The 12034-nt window shown below is 45.7% G+C and overlaps 1 protein-coding gene across 3 annotated transcripts in view; it reads right to left on the bottom strand.

The window, feature by feature from the left end:
- LOC115508009 (SREBF chaperone) overlaps window positions 1-12034 on the bottom strand; it is a 72647-nt gene that overhangs the window by 21835 nt on the left and 38778 nt on the right. For all 3 annotated transcript variants that reach the window (XM_030306441.1, XM_030306440.1, XM_030306442.1), the window contains exon 3: window positions 1161-1290. In XM_030306441.1, coding sequence (XP_030162301.1) covers window positions 1161-1290 — 130 coding nt within the window. The remainder of the gene's footprint in view (window positions 1-1160; window positions 1291-12034) is intronic.

Genomic DNA, 12034 nt, shown 5'->3' on the forward strand with positions numbered 1-12034 from the left:
AGCTGGTACATGAAGTTACAGAACCAGTTTCTGCCAGCACCACACCATGCTTCCTCTGACCTTCATGGACAGAGTCCCATTAAGCCAGATTAATATATGGTTTAACACACACCTATCTTACCAGCTATGTCTCTATTTCAGCAACAGGAGGGGCAAGTTTACAACAAGTTACCTGACTGCTATATTACCTATAAAAGACAGAGAGGAATGTATCATCATTGTCAGAGACAGGGCGGAAAAGGAAGAGCTCTGTTCCCCAGGCTTTGGTTTTCCTCCTCAACAATACACTCAGTCCAGCACAAATCCATGGGACCAAAGCACAATGTATGAAGGAAGGACACTTCATCTACTACCTGGCAGGTAAAAGCTTTCGAGATGGGCTAATCGAGCTTGTAAGATTTCCAGATAACGAGTCCAGCGTCACAGCGGGTTAAGTCCTCTACCTGAGACCCTCAGCTAGAGCAACCGTTACGTCCTCCGCTACATCAGTGCTCAGCTCAGAGGCAATCAACTGAGAATACTATGGCCCAGAACAAGCAGGGACCTGGGGTCAGGAGTCCTGGAGTTCTGATCCAGTGCTGACCCCATCTATAACTAGGTAACTGAGGCACTTCATCACCCTGGGCCCCCTTCCCTAACTATAAAAGAGATTTAAAAAACCCAAAACACAAAAACTCAACACTTTTTACCAAACTTCATTGTGAGGAGAAAATCAGACGTGACATCTGAAAACATGAGGTGCACACTGATATATGAGACCCTGATCACAGAAAATTCTCTAAGGATGCTCCATGGCTCTCGTGACCACTTGGGACAAGGAGGAGATGGCCTGCTTGCCAGAGCACTGCTTGGGCCCGGGCATGGTATGTGAGCAGTCCAGGTAGGACTCCAGACCCATCTGGCCATAGCTACAACCACCACAGATCCCACCTGGCTGTTGAGGACAGTCACATTTTTGTGTCACTTGGCGTTTCCTTTCAAAAAAGGTTATTCATTAACTGTGTAATGAAATATTTGTGGTGCCTTTGTAAAAGCTGTTCAAGTACATGTGCCCACCAATCCGAAGCTGGCCACCCTCACTCTCACTCCCAGAACCCCTGCCTTGGCCAATTTCCACCCAAACCCTCGGGGCTCTCCCCAGACACACACTGAGCACCTACCCACTCTGGCCGCTCACTGGGCTCCCCTGGTTTGTGGTCAGAGGCCATAGGTGGGGGCGAGTAGTCCTTCACAGGAGTGGTGAACTCCACCGGTCCTGTCCCTGGTAGGGGCAGTTTCAGCAGTGGGCAGCTGGGACGAACAAGAAGGAGAGAAGGGTTAGGACACGGCAGGAGCACAATCTGCGCCGAAATGAGTGACACAGGGGCCAGCACAGTCGCACTGCATTCTCCCTGCTGGGACTGTATGTGTGTGCACAATATCGGAGTCATAAAACTTCGGAACTAGAAAGACACTCAGAAGACACCCAGATCAGAATATCAGAATTTTTCAAGCTCAGAGCACCTGGATGGCTCAGCCAGTTAAGTGTCCGACTCTTGGTTTCAGCTCAGGTCATGATCTTATGGTTTGTGAGATCAAGCCACATGTTGGGCTCAGAGCTGACAGGATGGAGCCTGCTTGGGATTCATTCTCTCTCTCCTCTCTCTGCCCCTCCCCACTTGCACACATGTGCCCATTTTCTCTCTCAAACTTAAAAAAAAAGAAAAAGAAAAAGAAAAAAGAACTTTTCCAAAAAAAAACAGGATGCGTGGATGGCTCAGTTAGGCATCCAACTTCGGCTCAGGTCATGATCTTACAGTTCATGGGTTTGAGCACCACGTTGGGCTCTGTGCTGACAGCTTGGAGCCTGCTTCAGATTCTGTGTCTCCCTCTCTCTCTGCCCCTCCCCTGCTCGCAACTGTCTCTCTCTCTCTCTCTCTCTCTCTCAAAAATAAACATTAAAAAAAAAAAAACTTTCAAGCTTATTTTTAGCCACAGAAAGCTTACAAGGAAGTCCAATTGATAAAACAGACTGGATGAATATTTTTAGAGACATAATAAAGATGCTAAAAAAAAAAAAAAAAAAAAACCTTGTCAAATTAAAAGTAAGACAACAATAAGAAACCGGGGGGGGGGGGGATGTATAAAAATCCAGAAGGAGGGGCGCCTGGGTGGCTCAGTCGGTTAGGCGTCCGACTTCAGCTCAGGTCATGATCTACCAGTTTGTGAGTTTGAGCCCCGTGTCAGGCTCTGTGCTGACAGCTCAGAGCCTGAAGCCTGCTTCGGATTCTGTGTCTCCTTCTCTCTCTGACCCTCCCCCACTCACACTCTGTCTCTGTCTCTCTCAAGAATAAATAAACATTAAATAAATAAATAAATAAATAAAAATAAAAATAAAAATCCAGAAGGATCCTGATGTACATTGCTGGGCAACTGCTCCAATTTAAAAAGACCACAAAAATTGTATATAACACACTGAGAGTGTATTTTACACTAGATTTTACACTAGACCCACCACTCACACAGGAAAAGCCCTGGCCTTACAACAAAAAGCTGGCAAACCCATGTACGTTTTCATTTTGTGTCATGTCTCACTTTTTAACAAAACTTTTGTTTTTAATTTTAACTTACAACTTTGATACAATACATGTACAAACCTTAACTATCTGGTGCAATGAACTTTTACATAGGCACACACCTGGGTAACCGCTGCCTAGATCAAGCTATAGAACATTTCCAGGACCTCAGAAGGCAGCTTTGTGCCCTTGCCCAGTGAAGAGCACCCCAAACTACTATCAGAACTTCCATCACCATAAACTCGTTTTGCCTTTGTAATGACTTATACATAAAATCACCCATGCTACGGGTGTTCTCTTTTGTGACTGGCTGCTTTCACCTAAATTTTATCTGCTAGATTCATCCATACATATCAGATCATTCTTTCCTGTAGGTATGTGCTATTCCGCTGAATTATACACTACCCTGCATTTATCCATTCCACTGTCGAGGAACCTGCGGCTGTTTCTGGTTTCAGTTATGAAGAATGGAGTTATTACGGTCATTTTCATAGATGGCTTTTGGTGGCCATCAGCACTCATTTCTGTTGGGTGTGTTCCCAGAAGGAAGTGTTACTTTATAGTGTATGTGTTTGGCTTTGTAGAGAATACCAATTCTCCAAAGTAGTTGTACAAACGTATGTTCCCACCAGCAGTTGTGACAAGAGTTCCAACTGTTCCAAATCCTTGCCACCTCTTGACACTGTCAGGCCAATTAAATGTAACCACGTGGAAGAGGACGTAGTGGTATCTCCCTGCGGTTTCAATGTGCAGCAATGTGGAAAATTCTTTCATATGCTTGCTGGCCATTCAGACATAACCTCTTGTGAAGTCCCTCTTCTGTTTAATTGGGTTGGCTGTCTTTTCCTCATTGATTTTTAGTTCTTTATATATTCTAGACAGGAGTACTGAGTCGTCCTCACAGCTACACATTTCCCTCGTAGTACGACTATCACAGCATCCCATTAGATTTGGTATTTCGTGGGGCGCATGGGTGGCTCAGTCGGTTAAGCGTCCGACTTCAACTCAGGTCACGATTTCGCGGTCCGTGAGTTCGAGCCCCGCGTCGGGCTCTGGGCTGACGGCTCGGAGCCTGGAGCCTGCTTCGGATTCTGTGTCTCCCTCTCTCTCTGACCCTCCCCCGTTCATGCTCTGTCTCTCTCTGTCTCAAAAATAAATAAACGTTAAAAATTAAAAAAAAAAAAAGATTTGGTATTTCGGGTCTTTGTTTTTGTCCTCACCTCAAGGTATTTTCTGAATTTCCCTTCTGACTTCTTGACTCATTGGTTGTTTTAGAATATCCTGTTTAACTTCCACCTACTTGTGAATTTTCCAGTTTTCCTTCTAGTATGTTTAGTTTCATTCCCCTGCGATTGGAAAAGATATTCTATCTGATTTCAGTCTTCTTTAATTCATCAAGACTTGTCTGTGGCCTAACGGATGGTCTATCCTGGAGACTGCTCCACGAGCACTTGAGAACATGTCTTCTGCTGTCGCTGGGTGCTCTCTGCATGTCTGTTAGGTCTGGCTGGTTGACACTGTTGCTCAAGTCCTCCGTTTCCTTATCTTGCTGTCTCTTCTTGTATCTAGTACTGACAGCACAGAACTGAAATATCCAACTATAACTGTGGATTTCTCAATTTCTCATTTCAATTCTGTCCGTTTTTGCTTCATTTATTTTGTAGCCTTGTTATTAGGTGTGTGAATGTTTATAACTGTGATGCAGTCTTGCTGTACTAAAGCATTTATCAATATGTAATGTCCTTTATTTTGTTACCTTTTAGATGTTGTCTGACAATCATAGAGCCACTCTAGGTCTCTCTCTCTGTTACTGTTTGGCATGGAATATATTTTTCCATCCTTACTTTCAACTTCTTTGTGTTCTTATATCTCAAGTGTACTATGTATCTGAAGTGTCTTGTTGACAGTATATAGATTCTTTGTAAATTTAATCTGCCAATGTCTCTCTTATTTTTTTAAAAATTTTTATGTTTATTTACTTTTGAGAGAAAGAGAGAGCATGAACGGGGGAGGGGCAGAGAGAGAGGGAGACACAGAATCCGAAGCAGGCTCCAGGCTCTGAGCTGTCAGCACAAAGCCCAATGTGGGGCTCGAACCCACAAACCGTGAGATCATGACCTGAGCCGAAGTTGGACGCTTAACCGACTGAGCCACCGAGGTGCCTCTCTCTTATTTTTTTTTTTTAAAGTTACTCATTTTTTTTTTTTAACGTTTATTTATTTTTGAGACAGAGACAGACAGAGCATGAATGGGGGAGGGGCAGAGAGAGAGGGAGACACAGAATCGGAAGCAGGCTCCAGGCTCTGAGCCATCAGCCCAGAGCCCGATGCGGGGCTCGAACTCCCGGACCGTGAGATCATGACCTGGGCTGAAGTCAGACGCTTAACCGACTGAGCCACCCAGGCGCCCCTCTTATTTTTTTTAATGTTTATTTTTTGAAAGAGAGCGCATGTACAAGCGTGCCAGTGGGGGAGGGGCAGAGAGAGAGAAGGAGCGGAATCCCAAAGAGGCTCTGCAGCCAGCACTGTCAGCGCAGAACCCAGTGCGAGGCTCGATCACACCAACCGTAAGTTCATGACCTGAGCTGAAATCAAGAGCCAGACACTTAACCAAACCACCCAAGCAACCCCAATGTCTCTCTTAATAGAAGAGTTAAATCCACTCCCATTTTATGTGATTACTAATAAGGAAGGGTTTACTTGTGCCATTTTATGTCTTGTATGACTTTTGTTCCTCAATTCCTCCAATTGCTGCCCTTTTTTGTATTTGGCTAATTTTTTTATGTGCCACTTTGACTCCCTTCTTCTTTCATTTTCTGTATTTTCAAGTTACTGTTTGGTTACCATAGGGATTACAATTATTATTAACAACCCAGATCGAATAGCATTGTTAAAGAGGGGTTCTGCAGATGTGAGCAGGCAGGAGAAAGATCAGTGACCTTGAAAATAAGACAGCTGAAAATTATCCAGCCTGAGAAGCTTAGTTTCCATAGTATCTAAACACTTTGCTATATATCTGTTTCTTCCCTTCTATATTGTTATTGCCACAGATTACGATTTATACATTGTATGCCCATCACTACAGATCTAAAATTACTATTCAGTGCCCCTGCCTTTTAAATCATAAAAGACAGACGTTACAAACCAAACCAAAAATATAAAAGTCTGGTTATATTTACTAGTGTTACTTTTATTTATGGTTTCAAATTACTGTCTAGTATCCCTTCACTTCAGCCTGAAGGACTTGCTTTAGTGTTTCCTGTAGTGCAGGCCCGCTCAGCTTTTGTTTATATGGATATCTCTATTTCTCCTTCATTACTGAAGACTAGTTTTGTAGAATATAGGATACTTGATTTTTTTCATTCAAAATTTAAACGTTTTCTCATTGCCTTCTGGCCTCCATGGTTTCTGAGGAGAAATCAGCTGTCAATCACATGGAGACTCCCTTGTACATGAACACTTGCTTCTCTCTCGATGCTTCCAAAAGCCAAGGTTCAGCTGTTTGGAGACAGGCGTCAAAGGCTGTCTCTGGAGATTCAGCTAAGGTTCTGCTTTGGAAAGCCCTGCACAACACAGACTAACCTCTGGGCTCTGAATGTGGAGAGGAGTCTCGGGGCCCAGAGCTAAGAATGATGGAGCTTTAGCTTCACTGCAAGATGAAAGCAGGCAGTCCACTCTACATCTACATTCACTTTCCATACCACAGCTGCCCAAAACACACTGACTGAACCAAAGGCAGCCTGCTTCTCAAACTGTGAATTAAAAAATATCTGTGAATTCCAGGAGTCTAAACATGGCAGCAGGAAGAAAAAGAAGGGCAGCACACTCCAGAGCATCCAGCTTTCTCAGGATGAAGTCTACAGGCCTTGAAGTTCTTCAAAAGGCTCCCAGCCATTCCCCAACCTTGCCTCGGAGTCACACAACTGCTCTCTTGCTTCTGAGGCTCTGCCCCTGCTGGAACACACTTGCCTATTCTTCTCCTAGATAACTCACCTTGGCGGCCTCACTTGCAGTACCACTTGCTGTAGGAAATCTTTCCCCAAATCTGGGTCGGGGCCCCTCCTTCTGTGAGCTACCAAAGGACCCTACACTCACCCCAACATGGTTCTTACCATTGGCAGCGGACCTGCCTGTCTCTGTCTCTATACTAGCCATGGTTCCTCTCACTGAGCACCTACTATGTGTCTGGCACCAATCCAAGTGCCTTCCATCTATCTGCTCATTTAAGCCTCAGCACAACCCAGTGTGACATGCAGAAGCTATATCCTCACCAGAAGGTGACAAAACCAGGATGTCAGCACAGGCATCAGAGTCTGTGCTCTTAACGTCACACTCTAATACCGTGTATTGCATTTCTGTCTTGTTAAAAAACTGAAACATCCACACATTCCTTTTAACATAGGCAAAAGAAAAACACGCAAGAAAAAGAGTCTACAAAATTGCAAAATGCAAGGGAATAATCATCATCCACAGCTACCAAATTCTAGCCAAAAGGAAAACCTGGAAGAAAACCGTCAGGCAAAAGTAAAAACACTCACTTTTCCAAGGTTGGAAAACAGACTAGACATTTAAAGAAAGAAACTGTCTGGAGATTTCTACAACCACCCCCATGTTGCTTCCGCAAAACTCGTTTCTAAGACCAGATTATATCTTGGCTTGGACTGATCTTACAGGGGCAAAGGAAATGAACCAGGTCTCCAAAACCTCCCCTGCCTTTCCTGTCTCAGCTCCACCCATCCAGCTGCTCAGGCCAAGCACTTTGATCTTGATCCTCTTTTTCTCATATTCCACATCTGGTCTTCAGACAATCCTGAAGGCTCCACCTTCAAAATATATCCAGACACCACCACATCTCACCACCTCCAGACCTTCAGCTTAGACTAAGCAACAATCACCTCTCACCTAGAGCAATGAATGCACTAGCCCAGCTAGACTCCCCGCTTCTACCCCTGAAATCACTTATCTCTTAATCAAATACGGAACTAAAATCTCCAATCTCCCCCCCACCCAGCCCACACACCACCTGCTACCACGCCTGTATGGCCTGCTCCCCACATCTGGCCGCCCAACACATCCCCAGAGGCTGCTGCCCTCCCCTTCTCCCTTCTAGTCTTACTTCTGGGCATGCTGGCTCAACTTCCAACTGTTAGCATCTGCATCTCTCTCGCTTGAGACTGTTCTGTTGCCGCTGGAGGCCTCTCTGACTAGGCGGTGGGAACTGATGCTGGCTGGAGGCAGCCCTCAACCAGTGGCTGATGTTGTGTAGATCAGGGGTTGGGAAACTACAGCCCCTGGCCTGTTTCTGTGTGACCTGTGAGCTAAGAATGGTTTTTACACATTTACAGAGTTACTAAAAAAACAAAACAAAACTACGTGATAGAGACCGTATGTGGCCTTACCAAGCGGCCCTGTAGGGAAAGAGTGTGCTGACCCTGACACAGTCTGGCTCCCCCACACCCAGGTAACGAGCTCTGAGGTGGACGTCCTGTACCATTTCTCAGCGTGCCCCAGTGAGATTACACAGCTTCCTGTGGTGGTAAGTTGCTGGATGATGCTCCTTCCTATTTCACTTTTCCACCTTCCTACCAGTGCTCACTTCATTTTACACATTAGCTACATGTATGTACTCAAATCCTTGTCTCAGGGGAGCCCAAAACGAAATGGCTCCCCTTGCTCTCCCCAAGGCCAGCCAAATTCCTGCTTGTCCTTCAGGGCAACACAGCCTTTGTATTCCTCCAATCCCAGGCAGGTAGGCACATGTCTTCTGTTCTCCATGGCAGCCTGCAAACACTGATCCTAGAGACTTCTCATCTGCATGATTAATATAAGAAATGTACAGGGAGGGTCCATGCCATTTTAATTTCTGCATCCCCAATATCAGTCACATAAAAGATGTTCAGGAAATGTTCAGGATTATTTATCTACCAGATGTTCCACGCACGAGGCTGGCTTCATAACCCATATGGCTGCACAGGACTCTGCGCTCAGAAGGTCTCGGCGCTTGGGGTTTAATGCTCTGCAGTAGCTCTATGGAAATTCTCATTTATTTACTTACTTACTTATTTTATTCTCAAGTTAGTTAACATACAGTGTAGTCTTGGCTTCAGGAGCAGAATCCAGTGATTCATCTCTTACATGTAACACCCAGTGCTCATCCCAACAAGTGCCCTCCTTAATGCCCATCACCCATTTTCCCCACCCTCCATGCCCATCAACCCTCACTTTGTTCTCTGTATTTAAGAGTCTCTTATGGTTTGCCTTCCTCTGTTTTTATCTTATTTTTCCTTACCTTCCCCTATGATCCTGTTAAATTTCTCAAATTCCACATATGAGTAAAATCATGTGATATCTGTCTTTCTCTTATTTCGCTTAGCATACTACCCTCCAGTTCCATCCACGTTGTTGCAAATGGCAAGATTTCCTTCTTTTTCATCTCTGAGTAGTATTCCATTGTATATACATAATTTGGCTATTGTTGATAGTGCTGCTATAAACATTGGGGTGCATGTGCCCTTCAAATCAGCATTTTTGTATATGCTTCAGATAAATTCCTAGTAGTGCAATTGCTGGGTCACAGGGTAATTCTGTTTTTAATTTTTCAAGAAATCTCCTGTTTTCCAGAGTGGCTGTACCAGTTTGCATTCCCACCAACAGTGCAAGAGGGTTCCCCTGTCTCCACATCCTGGTCAACATCTGTTGTTTCCAGAGTTGTTAATTTTAGCCACTCTGACCAGTATGAGGTGGTATCTCATTGTGGTTTTGATTTTTATTTCCCTGATGATGAGTGATGTTGAACATCTTTTCATGTGTTTGTTTGCCATCTGGATGTCTTCATTGGTATGGAAATTCTTAATAAATTTATCTTTAAACTTGCTTTTGAAGTGAAGTCCATCACAACACAGCATGTGCTGAGGGTACGGACTGTAGGCTCACCCATGGTCCCTCCTCCCTGGGACAGGTTCTTGACCACCAGCTCCTCTGCCCTCTCACATCCCAGGACCTTGCCCTGCCCTTCTTGTCCATATATCCCTTTTGTTGCCACCCTGGCAGGGGCCTGAATATAAAAACAAGGGTCAGATGTACACATCCCGTTGTGTCTTGGGGCAGGGTGAGGCGACGGCCATCCCCTGGGCCAGGGTGGGCTTTTGGATGGGGAGGGGGGACTTTTCAACCACTCCCATGCAAGTATATTTAGGACCTTTAATGGTCCTTTCCCCTGCTTCTTGACCAAGCTTCCGTGCACTGTCCTGTTGCCCTGCATCCCACAATTACACGGATGCTACTGGCTCTAGTCTCAACTCCTCCTCACTCCCAGTCATCTAGGATGGAGGTTCAGGAGATGCCGAAGACAGATGGAAACATCAGCCTCAGAAATGACACTCAGAGATGTTGCACAAGGCACTTATCTGGAGGCATCAGGGTGGGAGATGTTTTCTCTCTTCGCCTCTCAGGGGAGAACAGTACAGGGCTAGAGGTGGGGTAGCAAAAGACTAGAAGGCGGTATTTCTGAGATCTCCTGCCCTTTCCTGCTTGAGGAAATTTGGGGTGGTAAAGGAGTCTTTGATCTCCCACAGGCATTTCAGAACTTTTCCAGAGCTTGTTTGTGAGGCCAGGAGTTAACTTCTGCTGGGGGGAGGCTTTGGCTCTGGCATGCTGAACAGGTCAGCATCCTGGAGCAGCTGCAGGAGCTGGTCCCTTGGGCTCTCAAGTGCAGGCTTCAGGGCAGAGACGAGGGGTGCTCTGGGACTCATTCTCAGCTACCCAGCTGGCTCTCCAAAGCACAATTGCACATAAGGCTTCAGTTACTTAGATTTCTTTCTTGATCACAAAGAGAATATAAATGTGTCTACAGTGACCACATGGGCGTAGAAAGAAGGAACCTTTAATACAGGCCCCTGTATGCACACTTCCCAAGGACTCATGGTGATCTGGGGAAACTTGAGATGTGGGGAGATGGGGGGAGAGGTGGACAGAGACCATGCAACGGAGATGTGCAGCCTCAGCTCAAAGGTACTGCATTCTGCCAGAGAAAATGGACGAGGAAAGGGGCCAAGCCTGCTCTGGAATACCCACATAGTTTGCAAGATTACCGTCCTTCATGAGGTTTAGAATGGCCTCACTATGATTTAACTTGCTCTCCAAATGAAAATCACCATCTCTAGCCATGAGCAGCAGGCTGTAGGATCAACAAGTGACCCAACGACCCTCACGGTGACCTCTGTTCTGCACACAGGCAGTTCGCTAGCCTGGCGCTCGAGCACTCTCTCTTCACCCAACAGTGCACCCACCACATCCCAGGGCGCAATGGGAGCAACGGCGCCCTCTGCCTTGCTGGGCTGCTGCTGGGCCACACCCTCAGGTCCTGATGGCCTAACCTCTAGGAAATGTGAAGACACCTCTTGCCAGTGTCTACGTGCTGCAAGTTTCATCAGATTTTCCTGGAGGAAAAAGCATTCACTGTTCCCAGGGTGGTCCAGTGCTGAAGAATGGGGTCTACAGCTCAGGTGGCTGCCAGATCTGAACAAGGACATCAAGTGCAGGGCCCTTTGAGTTCAAGCTGCACAAGGGTCTCATTCCAGGAACAATACAAGATGAACAACTAAACAGAATCTAGGTATCTAATGAAACTACTAAATGCTATTACTCACACTCTGTTTTCTGCAGGCAACCCGAGGCTCTGAACAGAAGCAGGAAGCTGCTCTGCAGAGGGAAGGTTCCCGGGTCAGAAGAGGACACGGAGGCTTGTGCCCTGAGTCCACAACATCTCATCTCCTGCCCCAAAAGACCCACAACCCGTGGATTCTCTGATACAAACTTTATCATTTTTGGAGGCTAAGAGACTTCATCTAGCCTTGGAAAATGTTTCCTAAGCCAATCAGATTTTAAGAAAAGTTGTTAAAAAACTCTTTTGAGATAACTCGACAAAGATGTTGGTTTGAGAAAGTAAGTACACAGCACTAAGAATGGGAGAGTACAAGGCTGATTTTTCTCTTCAAAGAAAAACTTTGGACTGCAAAGACATGAGGAAACTGTGGTGCCGTCAGAGGGCGGGACCAGAGGAGGTAGCAGGTTCTTGGAGGGGCTTGCCGGGATACTCCCTTCCCTGCCCATTTGCTGAACGAGCTGACTGATGACCTTAAATGATGAAGACGAAGACACCACTTACTCTTCCCGCAGGGTTCAGCTCAGAGGCTCTCCTCCAAAGAAGCCTCCCTGACATTGTCTCCCTTTGCCCCAAGGCCAGGTCACATCTGCTGGGCACAATATCCAATGTCTTAGACCCACAATTGTGCACTTCTGAGAGGAATGATGTGTGCATCACTGGTCTGGCATAGTGCTTGGCATTTATTATGGCCATCTTTTGTTTTTTTAAGCCATCTTTATTGAGAAAACCCAACTTTGTGCTCTCTCCCCAACTTCTGTTATATAGGGCTACTGCCTCAAAAAGACTGTTCTCTGTCTAGGCAGATCCTGCCAGGC

Source organism: Lynx canadensis, chromosome A2 (genome assembly GCF_007474595.2).
Source record: "Lynx canadensis isolate LIC74 chromosome A2, mLynCan4.pri.v2, whole genome shotgun sequence".
Classification (NCBI taxonomy): domain Eukaryota; kingdom Metazoa; phylum Chordata; class Mammalia; order Carnivora; family Felidae; genus Lynx; species Lynx canadensis.